Source organism: Ailuropoda melanoleuca, chromosome 8 (assembly GCF_002007445.2).
Source record: "Ailuropoda melanoleuca isolate Jingjing chromosome 8, ASM200744v2, whole genome shotgun sequence".
Lineage (NCBI taxonomy): Eukaryota > Metazoa > Chordata > Mammalia > Carnivora > Ursidae > Ailuropoda > Ailuropoda melanoleuca.
The window spans coordinates 108573688-108599227 of NC_048225.1; the positions used below are offsets into that span (position 1 = coordinate 108573688).

The 25540-nt window shown below is 34.9% G+C and overlaps 1 protein-coding gene across 4 annotated transcripts in view; it reads left to right on the forward strand.

Moving 5' to 3' along the window:
• UCHL5 (ubiquitin C-terminal hydrolase L5) overlaps positions 1–25540 on the forward strand; it is a 44813-nt gene that overhangs the window by 5849 nt on the left and 13424 nt on the right. For all 4 annotated transcript variants that reach the window (XM_034667175.1, XM_034667176.1, XM_002923389.4 and 1 more), the window contains exons 2-8: positions 2690–2753; positions 4344–4449; positions 18000–18125; positions 18207–18268; positions 18347–18477; positions 20028–20091; positions 24714–24816. In XM_034667175.1, coding sequence (XP_034523066.1) covers positions 2690–2753; positions 4344–4449; positions 18000–18125; positions 18207–18268; positions 18347–18477; positions 20028–20091; positions 24714–24816 — 656 coding nt within the window. The remainder of the gene's footprint in view (positions 1–2689; positions 2754–4343; positions 4450–17999; positions 18126–18206; positions 18269–18346; positions 18478–20027; positions 20092–24713; positions 24817–25540) is intronic.

Here is a 25540-nt window from a genome sequence, read left to right on the forward strand (position 1 = left end):
TTTATTAGAGAGAGAGAGCACAAGCAGGGGGAGTGGCAGGCAGAGGGAGAGGGAGAAGCAGGCTCGCCCACAGAGTAGGGACCCTGAGCTGATGACATGAGCTGAAGGCAGTCACTTAACCAACTGAGCCATCCAGGTTCCCCAATACATTAATATTTCAACCATATTTTAATTTTAGTACTTCCTTTTACCTCGGAGCAGTGTTCTGGTTTGGATGACATATTCTATGGTCATCCTATTAAAGACCCAGTTCAATTATCCATGAAGGTTTCTCGAATCAGCCAAGATAGCAATGGTCTCCTACCTCTTATCTTCCAGAAGGCTCTCCAATGACGTTTCATATGCAAATTAGGTACACTGCATTGTCTTTGAATTGTATATATTTGTTTCCTAGTAGTTGTGAAGTCCTAGCTCCCTCCCTCCTTTCCTTCCTGTCTTCCTTTCTTTCCTCTACTCCCAGTGTGGGGCTGGAATGTAGGACCCTGAGATAAAGAGTCACAGACTCTACTGAGTGAGCCAGCTAGGCGGCCCCTAGTTGTGATGTTCTTAAGTACTATGACAGTAGTTTATTATTTTCTGTCCTTGATAGGTCCTAGTACCATGCTTGGCACATAAAAGGTATTTGTAAAATACCAGCATTTTGTTAACTTTTTAAAACCTCCCCCACCCTGCCCCCATCTTTTTACTTAATATATGTCAGGGAGTCTGCATTAGGGGATTCTTTATATTTAGTGCTTAATAATATATACCTCACAAGAGTTGTGTGGATTGGATGAAGCAGGGAGTAGGAGTACCCTTGTTTTATACACAAGGAAAGTGAGGCTCAAAGACATTGTGTTCTTGCTCAAGGTTAAGAATTTTAAGTCAGTGATGGGATTGGAACCCAGGTCTCTTGAATCACTGCTGCTTTCTCTTTCCCATACCATACATTATTTGAAATTGAGTGTACATATTTGGATTATTAGATATTGAATGTATATAAGGAGATAGATACTTAGAGTTGAATACTGTGTTTTCCTTACACAAAGAGGTGTGTGTGTTTAGCATAAGGTTGTTTAAATGGGTGTCACCACTTGAAATTCACTGTGTGCAGAAGATTTTGGGGCACTTTTATTCAGTGGATTTTTGTTGTTTTAGTATGATATGTACAATATTTTAATGTTTGGCCTTTTTACAGTTGATTTCCAATAGCAGTAATCAGTGTTAACAGTTGCATTAGTGTCCTTTTGTGCCTTTTCAACTCTCATGATTATAGGTTCACACTTACAAGGCTTTTTCCTCCAACTTCCTATATGTGAATGTCTAGCAACATGTTTTCTACTACGAACAACCTAGTAACTCTCCCTTGTACATATATCTTTAATACAAGAGTGGATACTTAATAGATACTTGCTGAATAGAGCAGATTGAGTCCTGGGATGATATGAATGACCAAAGTCATGTAGTTGGTTGACCCACCTTTTTTTTTTCCTCCAGGTAAATCAAAGACTTCTCTAGCTTTTACTTGAAAATAATCTGGAATATTAAAAAGTGTCCAGACTTTGGAACCAGATACGGGTTTTAATTATTTTTTTGGCATATACTGGCTGTAGTGAATTTAGGCAAGCCACTTAACATCCCTAAACTTCTTCTGTATAATACTTGCCTTGGCAGTGATTAGGGAAAATACATTTAAAGTACTTTACAGATAGAAGGCACTGGTAAATATGGCTGTTTTTTATATTGTGATAGTATTAGTTAACAGTTAGTAAACCCTTACAGTGTTCCAGACACTGTATTAAATATATCTCATGTATACTAAATTATCTCACTGATTCCTCATAATGACTCCATGAGTAGGGGGAACAGAGAGGTTAAATGGTCATATAGCTAGTAAGTGGAGGAGCCGGGATTCAAACCCTGGCATTTTTGAAACCTACCTCTTATCCAGTATACTGTTACTATGATACATACTACTAGGACAGGGTTTCTCAACTTTGGCAATGTTGACGTATTGGGCCAGATAATTCTTTGCTGTTGGTGGCAGTCCTTTGCAATGTGGGATGTTTGGCATCTCTGGCCTCTATCCATTAGATGCCCAGGCCTTCCCACTGGTGACAGTAGTGACAGTAAAAATGTCTCCAGACATTGTAAAATCTTTCCCAGGCAGCGGGGGGCAGCAGGGGGGCATCACCTGATTGAGAAACACTGTCCTAAGGAAGGGTATGTTTGGGGAACTCTGAGGTAGTTGAAATAAAATTATATTAAAGAAGATATAGAATTGAAATTTAGGAAAAGGATCAGAATTAAACATGTGATATGAAAGTCACTGTTAAGTAGTGGTTATTTATTACCACTTAAAAAGAAAGTGTATAGTAAAAAAAGAAGAGGGCCAAGGGCAGAGCTAGGCAAGAGCAGATGCAGAAGAGACAGAGTCTGAGGGAGACTGAGAAGTCTGGACTGGTGTTTCAGTGAAAATAAACTCTTGAAAATTCTTTAAATTATAAAAGTAATATACTCCCATTATGAATAATTAGGAAGTAGTAAAGGAAGTAAAAAGATTTGGCTGTGAGCTTTATTAGTTTTACCATTTTAATTTGTCTTGTCTCACTGTCCCTAAATGTGCATTTCTTTTAGTTAGTATTTTATTTAATGGTGAAGGAAAAAAATGAGTTATTTTGTTTTCTAAAGTAATAATTTCTTATTTCAGGTTGCCGAGGAGCCCAGGTAGAAGAAATATGGAGTTTAGAGCCTGAGAACTTTGAAAAATTAAAGTAAGTATCATCTTAGTTGTTTTAAAAGTAATGTCTGTATTTTAAGCAGACTGTTTTCTGTTTATTTTACTTGGATTACTTTAGGCTGATTACGTCACCTCCTTTAAGTCTTTCTTTAATCTTGTGAAATAGGTATTATTACTCTCATTTTATAATACAGACCTGAGACTCATATGTAAGTAACTTTTAAGGTATTAAAAACCAGGTCTCTGTAATTCCATGTCAGAATTGGTTTATTGGTTGATTTTTTACAGTAGTCACTTATAGATCAATAGGGTTAGAACATAGAACACATTTTAACATGAAAAACGTAATAGGTTAGTCTACAAAAGCATATTTAGTAGATAATGTATTTTAATAGTAATTCAGAACTTGTCTATACATTATCACATTGCTTCTTGGAGAGATTACAGTTCAGATTCCAAATGTAGATGCCAGGAAGTACCTTCCTTTTCCCCATCCATTTGTCTCTAATCACCTCTCTGAGACTCCCCTTACCCTCAATCTCTATGCCCCCAGGCACTGAGCCTGTATTGCAAATAGAGGGCTAGAAGAATTTTCGTTGGAGGGAGAGTTCTTGGATTCTTGGAATGTGACGAGTAGGCTTCTAAAGGGGAAATGGGAACTTTAAGGATATAGCTACTGTTTTTAATAGTAAAGAGATCATTTGCTTCCCCCTAGTTTCCCCTTCCCCACGAAAAAGCAATGACTTGAGATGAAATAAGGGATTAATTCTGGCTGAGTGATCAGGAAAGGTTAATTAAATATGCACCATTTGAACTGTCTTTAAAGGATAGGAAAGGGTTTTGTTGCATGGAAGACAGTTATGAAAGACTAGAGAGAATCCTAAAGTGGTGATTTAATGTTTCATGGGCAACAAGAGTTCCTTTAATTATGTAGAAGATGATAGCACCCATTCATACTGCAATTTGATGATTTTTCATGAATCCAACAATTATGTAAAGGTGACTTAACTTTTTTTTTTTTTTAAGATTTTATTTATTTATTTGACAGAGAGAGAGAGAGACAGCGAGAGAGGGAACACAAGCAGGGGGAGAGGGAGAAGCAGGCTTCCCACCAAGCAGGGAGCCCCATGTGGGGCTCCATCCCAGGACGCTGGGATCATGACCTGAGTCGAAGGCAGACACTTAATGACTAAGCCACCTAGGCGCCCCTACTTAATATATTTTATAATATATATGCTATAAGCCATTTATCTATAAACATCCCACGTGGACTTTATTCATATAGATTAGAATTCAGTCTAGGGTTAAAAGCTTCTTTTAGTTTTGTTGTGTTCTTATTTTTAGTTTTTAAGTGAAGTGATACAAGGTAGAAGTAAATAATCCAGATTTAACAATAAACCTTTCATTATAATTCTGTTTTATCTGATGTAATTTTAAGGTTTATTAGCTATGTCATAGGCAACATTCTAGTGACTGTGAATGGCAATAGAAATCTTTAAAAAATTTCTCAAACTTACTTTGTTTGCAATGTATTTGTTAAGTAGCTGACTAAAATGTAACGTATTGACAGCGTGTTCCAAAAGAAGCAGTGTTTGGTGTCACTAACTTGTATTTTATTTTGTAGGCCAGTTCATGGGTTAATTTTTCTTTTCAAGTGGCAGCCAGGAGAAGAACCAGCAGGCTCTGTAGTTCAGGACTCCAGACTTGACACAATATTTTTTGCCAAGCAGGTATGGTCCTCAGATACTCTGAAGTCTTGAGAGCAATTCTTTCTATAAACAGAACTCTGTTTCACTTTTGTGTCTTTGGTGTTGCAGTCCTTAAGCTTTTTTGCCTTAGAATCCCTTTACAGTCTTAAAAATTACTGAGATCTCCAAAGAGCGTCTCTATTTATATGGATTATATTTATCAATATTTGTTATATAGACATTAAGACTGAAACATTTGAAAGTATTAATTGATTAAAAAAACAATAAATGCATTACATGTTAACATAAATAACAGATTTTTTAGTGAAATATAATCACACTTACCAAAATAAGAAAAATTAGCAAGAAGCTTTACATTTATGTTTTACATTTTTGCAGATTTAATGTCTGGCTTCATAGCACACAGCTGTTTTTTCCTGTCTGCTTCTTTATTCAGTCTGCTGCAATATTTTTCTTCTGGTTTTGGTTTTAGTTGAAGTATATGAAGAAAATTCAGTTTCACACATATGTGTAGTTTGAAAGGGAGGAGTATTTTAATATCTTTTCCAGAGAATTATGGATATTCTTTGATAGCAAAATTCAAAAAATGTTGCTTTCTTAAAGGTTAGTTGCAATGTGAAATCTGAAGCCATATCAATGAGCTTTACTCTTTATTATATTAAAATTCTTTGGTTTATCTTGCTCTGCAAATGGATCTTTTGCTCATGCTGCATTTGATAACATTGTGTGTTGGTCATTTTGAAAGCCCACCGATGTATACAGATCTTCTAAATGTTGACACATTTGATTACATACGTGAAACTTTTAAACTCACAGTGGGTTAAGTATCATGAAACTTTTAAACTAACAGTGGAGGATCTTAGCCTTACCAAATTCTAATTTTTCACTTGAAAGTTCAGTTTTTATCAAAAAAACATATACTGTCAGGTATTTTCCTGTAACAGGCTCATTTCACTCAATTCTAAGAAAAATATCTGCCACATACCCTGTTTGAACAACCGTATTTGTCTGCCATTTGTGTTTTCAAGTGAAAAGGATGTTGCAAGATTAAAGCAGCCAACGTAGTTCACAACTCAAACAATGGTACTACCGCCTTTCCTCAAAATGACTAGCATGTTTTGGTTTACAGCAGAAGTGCTTTATTTGTGCTACCTATTTCATTTGATAGAATATGAAGGACTTGTACTTCAAAGTCAGATTTTAATAAAAATAACTTTTACTGCTTCATTAAAGACAGTCTTCAGTAAAACTGGCTTTTTTTTTCACTGTTTGTGTCAATGAAACAGTTTAATCCCACTGCCTAGATTGATGCTAAAATACCAGCAGTATTATCTGCCATTGCTATTATACTATCAGTACAAATGTGAAATCAGGGAAGAAGGCAAAAACTGTCTTTGTATTATTATGGAAACAATTTTTGAGCTCATAAAGCCCTTGAGAAGGGTCTTAAGAATTCCCAGGGGTCCATGGACCACACTTGACAACTGCTGTTCTAGTATATACAGTGAAGTGTTGACTATTATTAGATGCCTCCATACATTTGGTCCATTTTTTGGAAAAGCTGAAAAAGAGAATGATAAAAGAGGTTTGATTTATGTTTAAAATCTAAGCTAAATATGATGTCATTTGTTTGAAAATTGCATTTATTTCTGAGACTAAAGAAATTGCTTAGGGTAATCTGTTTAACCTTTAGTAAGGTTGAAAATAAAACTGCTAATTCTCATTATTGCCCTTTGGATCAACTCTTCGCTATTCCTCTTAATTACTTGTTTCCCTTTTCCTCTTGCTACTTCTTTCCGTTTTCCCCCAACTTTTTAAAATTGAGTGGTTTTTTTTTTTTTTAGAAAAATGAGCACTTCTTTTTTACTTCAGGGGTTAAGAGAACATTATTGTGTATTTTTTTTCTGATAGCAGAACTTAAAGTACAGAAATACATGATGATAAAAGTGAGTATCTTTGTAACCCCACACCCATCTCTACTAACCACTTTTATTGGTTTGACTCATTCATTTAATCAGCAAGTAGTTATTGAGCACCCACTTTGTGCTAGGCATTGTTTTAGGTACTAGGGGTATAATGGTGAATAAGACAGGCATGTCTCTTCTTAATTTCAACAATAATGAAAACAATTCCAACAGTAGCCAACATTTACCATTCTTACTGTGTATCAGATATTGTGCTTTAGATATGTTATTTATTTAATCCTTGCAACAGCTCTGTGAGGTTATTATCCAAATGTCACAGATGAAGAAATTGAGACCTGGAAAAATTAATTTATTTTTCAGAGGTCACGCAGAATTTAAACACAGGTCTAAAACCCAGATTTGTGATTCCACATGCCATACTACCTCCCACATTGTCTTTTCATATGCTAACACATTCTCATTATAATTTTCTTACTGAAGTTGGATTGTTACGCAAAATACTTTGCATCTTTTTTCACTTAATGATAAAAGTTTGACTGTTCAATTTCCATACACATAATAGTATTAGCTAACGTTTTCTGAAGGCTTATTATGTACTTCCATATGTATTATTTTTTATGTATTAATTTATCTTTTGTAGCTGATACTCGCAACAAAGCTATGTGGTTTTATAGATTCCTTATTATTTCACAGATGTGGAAACTGAGTCCCAGAGAGGTTGCCCAAGTTATGCAGGTATCATTGGCAGTGCTGGGGTGCAGACTCAGATCAGGCACTGTAGCCCTGAAGTTTTATGCTCTTGACCACATACAACATTGCCTCTTTTAAAAGTATTCTTGGTGTAAATGTCCTGTAACTTATTTAATCGCTTAATGATCAACATTTTGAGTTTCTAATTATTTCTCTAACACAAATAATTTGTTTATATATTATAATACTTGTACTGATGTGAGAATTATTGTACAACAATAATTATACTTTCAAAACCACAGTTTGTGATTTTCAAGATCTAGATAATAGAGAAAAAATAGGAGAGATAATTTTAAAAGTCCTTCAGGTGTATTTACTCCTTTTAAAGAAAGGTTTTATATTTTAAGGTATATAAATATATATATTCATTTTACAAAATTTAAGCGTAACTATATGATGTAGGAAATAAAAGTCCCTTATAATCCCTGCTTCAGAGATAACCACTGAAAATGATTTATATTCTTCCAGATTTTTTTCTGTGTGTGTGTATGTACGCATGCATGCATGTAATTTCTTCCACTAAATTGTGAACCTGGGAGTCTGGAGTTTTGTTTTTATGTACAGTTCCTGGCACATGGTAGATATCCAATAAATGTAGACTGAGCTCTTCATCTCTAAGAATATTAAAATTAACACTAGTATTCACTAACACTACGACATTAATGGTTTATAGAGGTCTAACTATTTTTAAGGTAAAAGAAAGTACTTTAAAGAAAAATGATACTAAGTTTGAATTTGTAATATTTTTCTAGGTCTGTTTTTCTGTCTTAACTGTAATTTAATGTTTTATTTGTATTATATTATTCCTGCCATGTTTATTAGTATCTAGGATTAGTGATTTTCCAATAATACTGGGTGTTTTTTGTACCACATTATCTCAACAGTTCTTATTGAACTGACAGATGAGTAATTCCCCAGTAATATCTTTTAGTCTTTCTAGTGTATGCCTCTTATGAGCCTATGCCAGAAACTTTGTATTACATAAGTATATAATCCTTTTTTTTTTTTTTTATGCGACAGAGATAGAGACAGCCAGCGAGAGAGGGAACACAAGGGGGGAGTGGGAGAGGAAGAAGCAGGCTCATAGCGGAGGAGCCTGATGTGGGGCTCGATCCCATAACGCCGGGATCACGCCCTGAGCCGAAGGCTGCCGTGCCACCCAGGCGCCCCTACATAAGTATATAATCCTTAATTCTAGGCTCCAAGGACTCATAATGATTTTATCCAGGAGTCTCCTATTTTCAGAAATTTAAAAAATGTAATTAAAATTATATTTATTTATGATAAGGTCATAAATATTAAGTAAGTATATATTTTTGGTATTTATGGATGGAACTGAATCAGTTTAGAGAGGTAATAGTAATACTGGCTGCCTTTAGCTGATCATACACTCTAATTGTAGGAGTGCATGAACGTGGATCACTGATTAATGAAGTACTGAGAAAAGAATCTAGTAATTATAATTTGTGTGTAAGAAATGACATTTTGGTGACACTTCGCTGCAAAACATTTTCTTGTTAAACCATTTTTCACCGATTTACTCACTAAGATTGTACTTGCTAAGATTGTACTGGGTTTGTTTGACTATTCAGTCTTCCAGAAAAGGATGATTGCCTACAATGTGCCAGGTATTGTGCTAGGTGCTTGGAGAATGATAGATAGTCATAATTCCTGCCCACAAGGTGCTTAGAGTTTAGTGGAAGAGATTGGTTTTAATCAGTGAAATGCAAAATTGTGGTGATAAGTGCTACATGGAGTGAAATGACAACTGTATTATACTGCGAAGTTTGAAAACAATCTGTGAGACCACCCTCACTTTGAACACCAACTACAGAGTTCAGGGTCCCCAAGCCACCCTCACTTCTGACAATTGCAACTTTGGGGGGGTCCCCAAGACCACCCTCAATTTCTGTACTTTTCTAGAAAAACTCATAGACCTTATTGAAAGCTGTTATAGTTACAGTTATGGTTTATTACAGTGAAAGTACAGATTAAATTCAGCCAAGGGAAGAGATGGTTGGGGCAGAGTCTGGGAAAGTTCCTTGCTCAGAGCTTCCAGTTGTCTTCTCCCAGTAGAGTCACAAATGACACCAACTTTCCTGGCAACCATACGTGACACTATGTACAGAGTATTGTCATTGAGGGAATCTCAACCAATTCTTGGTATCCAGAGGTTTTTTTCTGGCCTCAGTCTCATAGACCTGGCTGACCACCCAACGTGGCTGACCTCAGTTGCCAGTCACCTTGGAGACTGAGCTGATATTGTTGACCCAAAATTCCACCCGAAGTCACAGTGTTAGACTACCTTTATGGACCAAATGCCCCAGGTAAACAAAGATGCTCTTACGAGGCCTGGCTTTTCAAGAGCTTAGTGTTACCTCCCAGAAGCCAAGGGCAAAGCAAGGCTTCTTTTTGGGCAAGATTAAATTTTTTATTATATATATAAAAATGAGACTAGACCCCTTTAGGGAGATCTGAGAAAGCTCTGAATAAGTGACAGTTTAGCTGAAGTCTAAAGGTTAAGTAGGTATTAGCTGGGAGAAAGAGGTTGAGGATCATCCCAGATTAATAACAGCTTTATAGCAAAAGGAAGTAAGACTAGTAAAATGTACTAAAAGAAGGCCAGTGTAACTGGCATATAGAGAGCAAGGGGAAGATGGCATGAGATGTGAGGCTGAACTGGCAGCATGTTAATCACAATTAGATACAGTTAGGTATAGAGACACAATGTTTTATAAGAAATAGAAGTTTTTCTCTTTCACTTCCAAGAACTGTCAGGATTACAGACTCTTTTGTCCTTTGTGTGTGGATTCTATTCTAAAGATTACTTAGTGGCCCAAGATGATTGTTGGAGTTTTAGCCATTCTATCTTAACTCCACATTCCAGAAAGCAGGAAGGGGACAGCACACTTCTCTCTTTTTGTGGACATTTTCTAGAATTTGCCAGTGTCACATACTTACTTCTCTCTGGCCAGAACTCAGTCACATTGCTGTACTTAGCAGCAAAGGAGAGTGGGAAAGTTGTCTTCATTCCAGGTGGTCATGGACCCAGATAAAATTTGGGTGCTTTATTCATATGGAAGAAAGAGAGGATGGTTATTAGAGAATATTAGCCTTCTGCCAGAAATGCTGACAAAGGTCAGATCATGCATGGTATTTTAGGCCAAGACTGAGACTTTTTGTCTGTATCTTAAGAGTAATAGAAGGTTATTGAAGTGTTTAAAGAAGTATGACATGATCAGATTTTTATTTAGAACAGATCCCTTTAGCTATAGTGTAGAAAATTCATTTGAGGAGGAGACAGTGGTATAGAATATAAGACTAGTTATCAGGAGTATTTTGCAGAAGTATGTGCAGAAGTAGATGAAAGACTGGTGGTAGAGATGAGTATGAGCAGATTTGAATAATACTTAGTAGATAAAGTAGTTAGCACCCTTAATGTGTAATGGATTGGATGTGGGGATGAAGGAGGAAGACACAGCAACCAAGGATGATGCCTGTGTTTTTCTTTTTTCCTTTTTAAAAAAAATCATCTTCAGGTACATGGAATAGGATTATGATAATCCTTGATTGATGATGCACACTCATGACTCCTATTTATTTGTTTATTTCATTAAGTAATACAGTAAGCACCTAAGAACTCACCACCCAAGTAAACTTCATCTGTTATTTCCTTCTCTCTCACCCATTGTTCAACATAACTCTCATCCTCCCTCCCTCCATCCCTTGTAATCCATCCTCATGTTGAACTTGGTATATCATTTCCTTGCTTTTTTTTATTTTTTAAGAATTTATTTATTTCAGAGAGAGAGAGCTGGAGTGGGAGGGAGAGGGAGAGAGAATCTGAGGCAGACTTGGCACAGAGCTGGATTTGGGGCTCGATCTTGCGAGATCATGACCTGAGCCAAACCAATAGTCAGCTGCTTAACTGACTGAGCCAGCCAGGCTCCCCTCTTGCTTTCTTTTTTATGTATTTTTTGTTCCTAAAAAGGGTGTGTGTATATAAAATTTTGACTAGATAAAAAGTATGCTTATCAATTGAAAAAAGAGGAATGCTGAAATGAGACAAAAGCATTAATTTGGGGTCTCAAAATTGCCATCAGGGAGCACAGATTTGAGTAGCAACCGAAATTGTGTTCCCTAGGCAATGAAAATCAAGGTTTTAAAAGACAAAAGGAATGTTTTTGTTGCTTACAAAGAATTTTGACTGGTGTTGACTCACAAAAAACTAATCTTGACTGAATATAATTGGTTGCTAAAGCTTTCACTAAGTGAAGTCTTACTGTAGCAAGTTGCAGGTGTTTGGGCAGAGTCCTTGGAATTTATTCCCTTTCACTCAATTCAAAGTTCATGGTTTTATCTTGTGAGGATGTGCATAAGTCCCATTTCTTCATTGGCTTCCTGGCTCCATTTTATTTTATTTTATTTTATTTTTTATTTTATTCTATTTTATGTAAATATTTAATTTATTTGTCAGAGAGAAAGTGAGCACAAGTGGGGGGAGTGGCAGGCAGAGGAAGAAGCAGGCCCCCCTGCAGAGCAAGGAGCCTGATGCGGTACTCAATCTCAGGACCCTGACCTGAAGGCAGACGCTTAACTGACTAAGCCACCCAGGCATCCCTCCTGGCTCCATTTTAAAATCCCCTGACATAAGTGATTTATTTCATTTCATCTCTTACATTCTCTGTGTGATTTGGGGGGGGCTTACTTTATGACTTAATACTATATCATTACGATTCTTCTATAAGTTGTTTATCATAGTAGATCCTTTATTTTGCGTGCTGTATAATATCAACTGCATGAACATGCTGGGTTTATTTACTTATTCTTCCTAGATTGACATTTGAGTTATTATGAAGTATGTGGCTATGAACATTTTTCTACATGTCTGCTGTTGTATATGTGCAGATTTCTCCTGGTGTATACCTAGAAGTAGCATTGACTACTTCATGTGGTACATAAATGTATCAAAATGTTTTCTGAAGTAGATGCTCCCGTTACACTCCCATTAGGAATATCTGAGTAACTGTCTAGCCACATGCTCCAATGTGGTATTGTCAGGCCTTTTTAATTTTTGCCAGCCAGCTTGTACTTCATTGTGATCTTGGTTTACATCTCCCTGGACACTAATCATTTTGAAAATGTCCATAAGTGTTTCTTCTGTGAAATTTCTGTTTATTTTTATTTTTCTATGGGGTGAATCGTGTTTTTCTTTTTGATTTGTGAGTTCTTTATGTATTCTTGATACTGCTTCTTCAAGTTGGTACCTTAATGTTTTACCTTTTCTGTGTGTCTGATGAACAGAATTTTATATTTGAACCAGTGCTTTTTGTATCTTGTTTAAGAAATTGTTATCTATCTGAAGTTGTAAAAGATATTTACCTGCATCCATGTCCATGATTCATTGGGTGTTGGGTTTTGGTATATCATGTAAAGTAGGAGTTCAGTTTTATCTTTTTCCGTATAGATCATCATTTTTTTCTAGCCTCATTTATTAAGCATCTGTTTTTTTCCCTAGTTATCTAACATATTCCGTCTCTGTTGTATATCAGAGTTCCGTGTGTGTGTGTGTGTGTGTGTGTGTGTTTTCTGGACTGTACTCTGTTCCACTCATCAGTTTGTCTCTGTGCCAATATCACTGTCCTAATTCCTTTCACTTCTTCATAAGGTCCGATAATCTAATAGGTAATGTCTTTCTTCCCTGCTCTTTTTCAGAAGTATCCTTCTATTCTTGGCCCCATGCTCTTCATGTAAATTTCAGAGTCATCTTACCAAGTTGTGTGAAAAATTCTGTTGGAATTTTGACTGGAATAGCATTGACTGTATATGTCAATTTGGGGAGAATTTATATCTTCATATTAAGTCATGAACATAGTATGTATCTGTTTAGATCTTTATTATCTTTAACATGTGTAATTTTCTCTGTAGAGATAATTTCCTCTTTTATTAGATTAATCCTAACTCCTTGATATTTCTGTTATAATTTTAGATCCTTCCTTCTCTTCAGTTAATTTTGTAGGTGTTCGATGCTGGTAAAAAAATGCAATTCACTTTTATGTTTAAATATTTGGCTATCTTGCTAAACTTTTCTATTACCTCTAATATTTGTATGTTGGTTTTTTTGAAGGGGTTCTGTCTAAATTACTATATCAAGTGATAACAGTTCTATTTCCTCCTTTCACATCCTTATGCCTCTAATTTATTTTTCTTTTCTTTTTGCTTAAGACCTTCAATAAAACATCATGATTTTAAAGGGACTGCTTTTACCATTTTCTTGTTTTGGATGATGTTTACTCTGGTTATTATTTTTATTTTTTTAAATGTTCTTTTCAGGTCAGGGCATTCTGTTGCTAATTTAGTGAGTGTCTTTATTATGAAAATTTTTCAAATGCTTTTTCTGTACTTACTGTAATGATCATGTTTATTTTTTCTCTTTTAATAGATTAATGCAGTCAGTTATGTTAATGATTTTTCTAAATATTATATCATCCTTCATATCTGGGATAAGCCTATTTGGTCATGATATATTCTGTCTTTATGTACTGTCAGATTTAATTCAGTATTATTTGCTTAGCGTTTTGCATTTGTATTAATGAATGAAATGGGCCTTAATTTTCTTTTCTTGTAATAGCTTTGATTAGTTTTAGTATTAGGGGTTTGCTGGGAATTTCCTCTTTTTTTTTTCTTTATTGTTCCAAAGAATTTGTATTAAGTTTAGATGGTCTTTTTCTTCAGATTTTGATAGAATTGGCCTGTACAGCCAATTCTGGGCCTTTTCAATTAATTCTGGGCCTGGTATTTTCTTTGTGAGTATATATATATATAACTACTGGTTCAGTTTAATAGTTAAAAGACCATTTAGGCTATTTATTTCTTCTTGACTTGGTTTTGATAAGATTTTTTTTTTTAATTTCTGCATTTTTTAAAAAGATTTTATTTATTTATTTGACAGAGAGAGACAACCAGCGAGAGAGGGAACACAAGCAGGGGGAGTGGGAGAGGAAGAAGCAGACTCCAGCAGAGCAGGGAGCCCGATGTGGGGCTCAATCCCAGAACCCTGGGATCATGCCCTGAGCCGAAGGCAGAGCTTAACGACTGAGCCACCCAGGCTCCCCTAATTTCTGCATTTTAGCTTAAATTTACAAAATTGTTTCATATGGTTATTAGTATTCCCTTATTCTTTTTAACTTTATTTTATTTTTTAAAATATTTTATTTATTTGAGAGAGAGAGAACATGAGCAAGGGGAGGTGCAGAGGGAGAAGCAGACTCCCTGCTGAGCAGGGAGCCCAATGTGGGATCAGGATCATGACCTGAGCTGAAGGCAGATGCTTAACCTACTAAGCCACCCAGGCACCCAACCCTTTTTTTATAGTTGTATTCCTGACTCCTAGAATTCTGACTTGCATATTTGTGTGATAGAGGTTTCATGTATTCATTAATCTATCACCTTGTATTTTTTCATATGTGCATTAGGGTAGCAATCCAGCCGATCTTGTTTCTGTTTTCAGCCATGTTCAATCCTTGCTGTAAATTGTCAAACTGAATCTTTCATAATAAAAACCCTATTTTTATTATGTTATTTCCCTATTAAAAATCTTTTGCTCCGAGGGCAAACTACTAATTGCTAAGGTCAGTGGTTTTCAAGGTAACAAATAATGCCAAATCCTGACCACAATCATGCTGATACAAACCAGTATGCTCATTGTCTGTTGAACATACCGTGTAAATTTGTTCCTTTGTTCATACCCTCTTGTTTCCCTGAATGAATTTCCTTCTCTGTTCTCTAGGTCCTGTAAAGCTTTCAAAGTTCTGTTAAAATTTTACTTGCAGGGGCACCTGGGTGGCACAGCGGTTAAGCGTCTGCCTTTGGCTCAGGGCGTGATCCTGATGTTATGGGATCGAGCCCCATATCAGGCTCTTCTGCTATGAGCCTGCTTCCTTCCTCTCCCACTCCCCCTGCTTGTGTTCCCTCTCTCGCTGGCTGTCTCTGTCACATAAATAAATAAGATCTTTAAAAAAAAAAAAAATAAATAAAAAAAATAAAATTTTACTTGCATAGAGAAACCTCTGATAGTTAAAGATGATTTCTGTCTTCATCATTTTGGTTTTCTATTCATCTCTTTTTCATGTGTGGATTTTTTTCTAAATTTTTCACAGGCAGGGCACTTATTGCATATTTTTTTTTTTTGTTTTGTGTTTATTTTAGAGTCACCTTCCCTTTAGGAACCCACAGTTTTATTCTCAACTCTTTTTTTCCCCTTGACTATGAATAAATATTGAAAACTTTTTATTTTATAGCTACAATTCAGTGAAGATTGACTGTAATTTATAATGCAGTACTTTATTATAGGAGCATTCCTCTGAGTACCCACCATATTGTTTTGTATAAACTATGAAAAGAAGTTATTCTCTAGTCCAGGGTTTACAAGTCAGGTGGCTGCAGTATCAGGCTGGCAACATGCATGCGTGAATCGGGTTGTGTGTAATAAACAGGAAGTGAAGAGCCTGGTTGAACTAAAGAATGTATGTTCTTTCAAAGGAATTCAAACCAAATTCTTAAAGTTCTGGACCATCCCTACTTGTGACCTCTTACTCTAGCATCCTTTTATTGTTGAACTTTACTACTGTGTTTGAAGATGTGTTACAAGCTAGAGCATATAATAGAATACTCAGGATAAATTAAAGATTTAAAAAGTTGGGGATTACAAAATAATTTAGGCTGCAGTAAATTTTTTGTGACATGAACTAAAGTTCTTCCAAACAGATGTATATAAGATGCTTTTTATGTGAGTTTCGTGAGGTGAAAGACCTCTCTAACTCTCTCATTCACTGTGCATCCCACACACCACAATGTCTGGCACACTGTAGGTGGTTAGTAATACTTGAATGACTGTATGGAGATACCCTTTTTAAGGTCTTTTTTTCCTTTTGGCAATTCTATGCTATATATAGCATAACCACTTGGTGGCGCTAAACTCATTTTTAAACCTGGAAAGGTATTTTTATACCCATGCACACCATGATTGCTATTCTTCATACACACACAAAATAAGTTGTAATAAATCATGGACAGTGTGAATCATTATTAACATTGAAGGAGAAATATTAACCACAGGATTTTTTCTTTTTTTAAAAAATATTGAAGATGATTATACAAAAAAACTGCATGTTTAATGTTTATAACTTGATGACTTTGGAGGAGTTTTTTTTTCCTAATTCTTTAAGAAAGTTTTCTAAAGTGATGGATTACAGATTTGAAGCCCCTAGATCATAGGAATGTTTGAGAGTACTGTGCTGTAGCCTCAGCATCTAGCCTGGCACTGGGTACATAGTGTGTCCTTAATCTGTGAATTTGAAAGAACGTGTGAATGAGTATAAACTTTAACTTCTTCTAACTTCATTCCTACCAAACCATTCCCAGATAATTTCATTCCAGATAATTTTGGCCCAAGATAAGGGGGCACTGAGTCTTACAGAGTTTTAGTTAACCACCTTTATGAAGTCTCCTTTAATCACTGAAATTTTTTTCTCCAAATTTACTAAAGAACTGTGATTCAGAGAAAAATACATATTAAAAGTAATCAGCAGTATTAATTGGATTCTAGATTTCCTGTTACTTTTCTCTAATTTGTCCATTATAAGATAGTTTTGAGTACAAGATATTACTAGAGAGGAATATCAGAAATGTGGTGGTATCGTTACATTTGTTTGAGACCTGGGTGTTAGAGAGTGTTTCCTAGTAGAGAAAGCAGTCTTATCAAGGAATTTTTTTAACATACTGCAGCAAACGATGTAAGAACTGGTAGATTTCAGAAGACCTCTAAAGCCTCTGGCAGCACAATAAGTAGAGGAATATAAGAATTAAAGACAAAAGATAATTGAAAAATTTTTTTCTGAAATCCGGCAGGATATAAACAGTTTGCTAAATTTTAAAATCATAAGTGAATTAGCATTTTGGAAAGACTCTAATTAGAAAATAGTATTTAATTATAATGTAGTAACAAAATATAGCAATAGGACTAAACTGTATTTTTAAAAAAATCATTCAAATTTAGTTCAACTTTATAATTAACATTGCTGGTATTCACACTGATAATCTGAGGTTCTTTCTAACTCTATAATCGCAACACTCTGTAGTGGCTGTAGGAAATATGGAAGAAATCCTTGTCCACAGTAGGTTATAATCTTGTTAGGGAGACCACATATATGTACAGAGCCAGCCTAACATGGTGGCTAAGTGCACAAATTCTAGCATGAGACTATCTGCCTCTTGCTTAGCTCTGTGCCCTTGGGGCAAGTTACTTAACTTCTTTGTGCCTTATTCTCCACAAATGTAAAATGGGGATAGTAATATTACTCCTTCATAGGTTGTTGAGAGTATTAAAAGAATTAATACATGTGAAGTGCCTAGAAAAGTATCTGGCACATAGTAAGTGCTATCTGAATTTTTTTCACTCTGACTAAAATATAAGGTCCACATAATTTGTTAAATAAATAGTTACCAACTAGATGACAACACTGTAAAGACTACATATGATTGAGCTGAAAAAATGTGTGGACAATATATATCCTTTCTAGAAACTTGAAGGTAGAAACTAATAGCAATTGTTGGATAAAAGCCACCTAGGTGAGTTGGAGCTTGTGCTGAATACTGAAATAAAGGTTAAATTTGGAAGTGAATTTAGGAAGAAGTGTGAATAGGAGGGAGGACAGGTTCTTTTGGTTTAATCAGCTGTGTTTAGATCAGGAAAGATAGGTCTTATTACCCTAACTGGATTGGTTTCACTGATGTTATAAGTTTATTTAACTTATTTGGTTTCCTAGAATCCTCAACTCCAGAATCGCAGCTTTTTAAAAAATAAATTGATAATATTTTTGCTGTTATGTTTTATAGGTAATTAACAATGCTTGTGCTACCCAGGCTATAGTAAGTGTATTATTGAACTGTACCCATCAAGATGTCCATTTGGGAGAGACATTATCAGAGTTTAAAGAATTTTCACAAAGTTTTGATGCAGCTGTGAGTATAATATTCCTATTCCTAGAATGCTCTATTTGTGATAGTTCTCTTTTTAATTGGCTACTTTAACAATTATTTTAGATGAAAGGTTTGGCACTGAGCAATTCGGATGTGATTCGACAAGTACACAACAGTTTTGCCAGGTAAAGAGACTTTTTGTTAAATAAACACTGTTTCTTTTTTGCTTGTTTGTCTCTTACTATTTCTTTTCTTCATTGTAGACAGCAGATGTTTGAATTTGATGCAAAGACATCAGCAAAAGAAGAAGATGCTTTTCACTTTGTCAGTTATGTTCCTGTAAATGGAAGATTGTATGAATTAGATGGATTAAGAGAAGGACCGATTGATTTAGGTAAACCGCTTCTTGTTCCTGGTATTTCACTTTTGACAAGGAAAAAAGATTGGGCATTCTCCTTTGTTTTTGCCACAATGCTGCTTAGATTTTGAAGGGGAAGGTGTCTATGAGGTAGTGTAATGTCATGAAAGTCTTAAACTTTTCATTACTTAGGAGGTTAAATAACAGAAAGGACGTGTTGACTACTGTGGTTCAACTGGTATCTTTAATTTTTTTCTAAGAGAAAATTTCTTTAATCCATAGATTATATAATTTATTTTTTAAAATTTTCCTGTTAACTTTAAAAAGCTACTTCTTTTTTAGTGAATATAAGTTATTCTTGTCATTTTTAACCTACTGATTACCATCTTACATTAAAATATTTTCACTTAGATTTGTATCATTCAGAATCACTTTAATTCAGTGTTTAACAATACAAAAGTGTTTTACTTTGAAGTTTCTGTTTAAATAGTGCATTGGTATGCTGTCCTTTGGGCCGAAGGGTAAATTTGTCCCAATCCCACTCATCTCTAACCTTAAGCAAAAATGATAAATGGTTAGCAAGGTTGAGGATATAATTGGTGGTTCTGATATAGTACTAAAATCATAGGCCCACAGAAAATTTTAACTCCTTATTTTTACCTCATTAAATTTCCTTTTTAAAAAAATTAACGTTCATTTTTAAGTCCAACAAAACCTGTTTTTATTGAACCTAATGTTATCTGGTGTTCGTAGAACTTTATAGTTTTATTAGATTAAAAAATGAACCTAGGTTCATTTTGTTTGTACTTTTTTGACCATGGCCCCTGCATAGAACAATAATTTATCTAATGCAGAATTACATGTTTTTAAAATATTTACTTTAAAATATTTAAAATATTTATTTTTCTGTGTCACAGAAAATTAATAGAATGTTCTTTAAATTCTCTTGAAGTTTTTTGTAGTTTCATGGTTGAGCTGATCTCTGCAATTTCTCTCTTGGCTTCTATCTGGTCACTTACTCTGTATTCGTTAGAACTGTCAATTACAAAGGAAGTAAACGATAAAGTAGAGCAGCCAGTTTTGCTGTACACCTGGTGGCTATGCTAAAATTTGTGGTGAAAAGGAGGATTAAAACAACTGGGTAAAACTGGTTTTGCATTATGTGTGGATTTCAGTTTTTTATTTTATAGTTAATGATGATAGGGAGTCTGATAAGGATTGAATCCATATTTTCTAACTTATGTCCTCATTTTTCTTAATCCTCAGTTTTATCACTATAATATGGTAGTTATCCTTATTTCACAAAGTTGTGGATTTTAATGGGATAACTCCCTAATTAATTACTTTTCCAGGTGTTTGTTCAGCACCTAAGTGACACAATAATGTGGTAATGCAAATTATGCTAATGCTTTTTGCCCTCACCTTTACTCCAAAACTAAGAATTGAAGCTTAACATTGTTATGCCAAAATGATTTTTACCATCCTGAATTTCCCAAAATATTTATAAAAAGATATTTTAGACTAACTTTTGAAATAATTTTAATGTTGATTTTATTTGATTTAATTGCTTTCAAATTTCTTTCTAGGTGCATGCAATCAAGATGACTGGATCAGTGCAGTGAGGCCAGTCATAGAAAAAAGGATACAAAAGTAAATTCTCAACTAATCTTACTGGCATAGTATTCTGGTTTTTAAACATTTTTTTTCAACTTTTATTCTATTATTATTTTAGCAGTGCTTGTTGAACATCTTTTTGATTGGATTAATATGTTGAGGAAATCTATTTCAGAAATATTTAAATTCTGCATAGTAATATGCCCTCTTTATAAAAGTTAAACTTGCAGATCTCCATTGGATATTTTCTGTCATTGTTTTGTAGAGTTGTTTTTAAGCATATTTTTTTTATTAAATTAAAACCTTTATTTTGAGATAATTATATATTCATGTTCAGTTATGAAAATAATGCAGGGAGATCCCATGTACCCTTTACCCACCAAGGGTAACATCTTATCGAACTGGAGTACAATGTCCACAGCCAGGATGTTGACATTGATACAATCAAGGTGCAGAATGATTTCATTAGCACAAGGATTCCTCATTGTTGCCCTTTTAGAGCCACAACCACTTCCTTCCTCTGTTGCCACTCTCCCCTCCCACCCTTAATCCCTAGTTTTATAATTTTTGTCAGTTAAAGAATGTTGTATAAATGGAATCATACAATATGTAACCTTTTGGGACTGGCTTCTTTCACTCAGAATAATTTTCTGGAGATTTATTCAGGTCGTTAAGTACATAAGTAGTCATTCTTCTCTAACTATGGGTAGTAGTCTATGGTATGGGTAGGACCATTTTTTTGCCTATTTACCCACTGAAGGACATATGAATTGTTTCTAGTTTTTGGCTGTGATGACTAAAGCAACAATAAACATTTGTGTACACATTTTTGTGTGAGTATAAATTTTCATTTCTCTGGGATAAATGCCCAGGAGTGCCATTGCTGAGTTGTAAATACATGTTTAATTTTCTAAGAAACTGCCAGACGCTTTCAGAGTGGCTGTACCATTTTACATTCCTGCCAGCAATATACGAGTGATCCAGTTTTTCCACATCCTTGCTAGCATTTGGTTTTGTCAAAATTTTTTATTTTAGCCATTCCAGTAGGTGGGTAGTGATATTTCATTATAATTTTAATCTGTATTTCCCTGATGACTAATGATGTTGAAAATCTTTTCATTCCTTTTGCCTATTTTGTAATTGGATTGTTGGTTTTTTGACTGTTGAGCCTTGAGTTTCTTTACGTACTCTAAATAGTACTAGTTCTTCATCAGACACGTTGCCTGCAAATATTCTCTCCCAGTCTGTAGCCTATCCCCTAATTCTCCCAGTATAGTCTTTGAAGAGCAAAAGTGGTTAATCCCAATGAAGTCTAATTTAGCAATCTTTTCCACTATGAATTGTTTTTTGTTGTCAATCTAAGAATTCTTTGTCCAGCCCTAGGTCCTAAAGATTTTGTCTTTTTACCTAAAAAGTTTGTATTTTAACATTTTACATTTAAGTCTGTGATCCATTTTGAGTTAATTTTTGTACATATTGTGAAGTTAAGTAAAAGTTCATTTTGTTGCCTATGCATGTCCATGTGCTGTAGCACCATTTATTGAAGAGGCTATCCTTCCTCTACCAATTTGGTAGAATTATAAAAAACCAGTTGGGTGTATTTGTGTGTCTGTTTCTAGGTTAACTACTTTGTTCTATTGACCTGTGTGTCTGCTCTTTGCCAGTCCTGTACAGTCTTGATTACTGTGGCTGTATTGTAAGTCTTGAAATCAGATAAACTGATACCTACAACTTTATTCTTTTTCTTGAAAATTTTTTTAGCTGTTATAGTTCCTCTGTCTTCCCATATAAATTTTAGTATAATCTTGTGCATATCTACAAAAATTCTTGCTGGGATTTTGATAGGAATTGTGTCAAACATTTATATCTGTTTGGGGAGAATGTATAAGTCTTCCTGTCCATGAACATGGTATGTCTCTCTATTTACTTTGATCTTCTCTAATTTTTTCATCAGCATTTTGTACTTTTTAGCATACAGGTCCTGTACATGTTTTGTCAGATTTATACCCAAGTACTAGTCTTTTGAATTATTACAAATGATACTATATTTTCATACTTGATTTCTTTGATCATTGTTAGTGTGTAGAAACACAGTTGATTGTTTTCTTTCTTTTTCTTGAATCCTTTGACCTTGCTGAATTCATGCATCAGCTTTAGAAGGTATTTGTGAGTTCTTGGCATTTTCTCCATAATCATGTCATTTGCAAATAGGGACAGTTTTGGATTTGTCTACTTCAAATTTCAGTTTAATCAGTTTTTATTTTACATATTTTGCAGGTCTGTTGTTTGGTGCATAAACTAAACATAACTATCTCTTCTTAGTGGATTGATCTTTTATCATTATGTAATATCCCTCTTTAGTAATTTTCTTTGTTTTGAAATTTACTTTATCTCATAGTAATATAGCCAGTCCTGCTTTCTTTTGATTAGTGTTTTCATTCAGGTTGAGATTTTTATCATTTTTAATATGAGAAATGATTATAGATTGAAACCTGGACATTTGTGGCTTTATATAATAAAACTCTGGGTTTTTTAAATAAAATTTTTTTTTTAAAGATTTTATTTATTTATTTGACAGAGATAGAGACAGCCAGCGAGAGAGGGAACACAAGCAGGGGGAGTGGGAGAGGAAGAAGCAGGCTCATAGCAGAAGAGCCTGATGTGGGGCTCGATCCCACAACGCCGGGATCACGCCCTGAGCCGAAGGCAGACGCTTAACCGCTGTGCCACCCAGGCGCCCCTTAAATAAAATTCCTGTTAAGCTGGTTTATGTGGGCAATGCTCTGGCATCTCAGGATGCTACCTCATTACTGCCAGGTGGGAGTGGAAGTTCAGCTTCCCTATTCTGCTTCCATTGACAGTGGAGATGGGAAGAGTTTCCTTGTTATTACTACGCAGGGGTGGGAGTTCCCACCCCAAAAGGGTGAAGCCCCCAAAAGGGTGTCCACTTGATACTACCCTGGCTGGAAAGATTAGGAATGCCTTGTTACTGCTTACTACATGGCTTCACTGTCACTAAAGTGGGGGAGGGGGCTTCTTTACCACTGTATGGTAGTGACTTCCCACTTGGCTTCCCATTTAGTCTCTTCTAGACACTGTAAATAGGTGTCATTACTGCCCACAGGGATGAAAGTCGTATCTCCCTACTCAGTTTATGCTAGTGGGTAGAGTTGGGGCACAGTTTTTTTTCAGTTGTGTTTAGCTGTGGTAGAGTGGTTATTGTCCAAAGGTTTTCTGTCTCATGAGTCTCCCCTTTCTTATTTGGATAGAAGGAGCAGACTTTTGTTGGTGCTTTTTTTGTCTGTGCCTGTTGGCATTTCTTAATTGCTGGCTTCTTTAACTCCAAGTTGAGGCTATGTGAAGGCAAATGAGATAACTCAAGGAGTTCACCACTGTTTCATTTTTGGATCCTCTTTTTAAAAAAAGATGTTATGTCTAGTGTTTTTATTTGGTATTTTCTTAGTAAGAGGAATAAGGAAATGGAAATTCCACAGCAGAGTTTTATTTATTTAATTTTTTAAAATTTAAATTCAGTTAATTAACATATAATGTATTAATTGTTTCAGGGGTACAGGTCTGTGATTCATCAGTCTTATATAATACCCAGTGCTCATTACAATATATACCTTCCACATTGTCCATCACCCAGTTACCTCATCCCTCCACCCTCCTCCCCTCCAGCAACCCTCAGTTTGTTTTCTCTGATTATGAGTCTCTTATGGTTTGTCTCCCTCTCTGGTTTCATCTTGTTTCATTTTTTTCCTCTCTACCCCTATGATCGTCTGTCTTGTTTCTTAAATTCCACATAGCAGCGAGATCATTTGATAATTGTCCACAGCAGAGTTTTAAAAACATTTTTACATAGTTCAAAGCACTGTAGTTATATTGCTCCTAATTCTTTCAGTGAATAGAATTATATATAAGAAACTGTTATAAGTGAATAATGCAAAAACAGGCTTACATTTTCTGTATATTCTCATCTTGATTAAGCACCATTTACATAACCTTACCAGTAATTCTTCTAATGTCAATCCTTACCATAAATAAATTTATATTATGAGGTGTTTCATTGTGATACTCTGGTATCAGAGTAGTGAAAATAAAACATTATTCAGAAATTTTGCAACAGGATATGACCACATTATATTAGTAAAATATTATACAAATATTTTATAATTTATAATAAAATGTAAAGTATAAGTGAAATATAAAAACTTATTAACTAAAAATAGCAGCTATATCATGACTTGGAAAAAAGTATGTAGTTAGGAATATAGTTAATTACCATCAAAATGCCAGTACAATTAATCCAACAACCGTGAGGTCTTAGTTTAATTATTTTTTTCTGAGATCTGAAGTAAGTGATGGTTGACATATTTTTTATAAAAGTAGGAAAACAAAATATTTTTTATTTCAAATGTTTAGCGGTATAATTTTATTTTAGAACATTTAAAAATATTTGTGATTAAACTTAGTTTTTTTTTCTGCAGTTGTAGGCTTTCATATATGAAAGTTCTTTTTAAATGTCAATTTTCACTGCTAGCCAATTGATAGATTTGTTTTTATCCTAAAGAACCATGGGGTAGTCACAATAGATTATCTTAATTGTAATAGTGTTCTAGTTCTTTATTACATTATAAACTTTAACTTTTTTTTAGGTACAGTGAAGGTGAAATTCGATTTAACTTAATGGCCATTGTGTCTGACAGAAAAATGATATATGAACAGAAGATAGCAGAGTTACAAAGACAACTTGCTGAGGTTTGTGACCACGTTTTTTAAGTCCAAAGTTCTAGTTTAGTTGTCTCAGGAAAGTTTTCTCTCTCTCTCTCTGTTTGTTCTTTCTGTTTCTTTATCCTTTCTTTCTTTGTTTAGTTCTTCCTTTGTTCTCTTTCTTTCTCTCTCTCTCTCTTTCTCTCATTCTTTCTTTCTTTCTCTGTCTCACTCCCTTCCTCCCTTCCTTCCTCCTCGATTTAATCAAGTGTCCTGAGTGGTGATTAAGAGAATACACTCTGGAGTCAGGCTGCCTAAATTCAGCTACTGGATTTGCCACTTAGTGGATGTTTGAATTGGAATATACTTCTTTGTGCTTCAGTTCGTTCATTCATTCCTTCCTTCCTTCCTCTCTCTCTCCTTCTTTCTTTCTTGAAAAAGAAAGAGAGAGCATGCGCTTGTGTGAGCGGTAGCGGGGCAGGGAGAGGGAGAGAGAATCTTAAACAAGCTCTATGCCATGCATGGAGCCCACGAGGGGCTTCATCTCATGAACCTGAGATCGTGACCTGGGACTAGATCAAGAGTCAGTCGCTTAACTGACTGAGCTCCCCAGGAGCCCCTGTGCTTCAGTTTCTTAATGTAAAATGTAGTTAATAGTATTTACTTTAGATGGCTGTTGTGAGGATTAACTGAGGTAATATATATAAGCCGCTTAAAACAGACTGACAAATTTTATATGTTAAGTAAGCAATTAACTAGTTAGCAATTAACT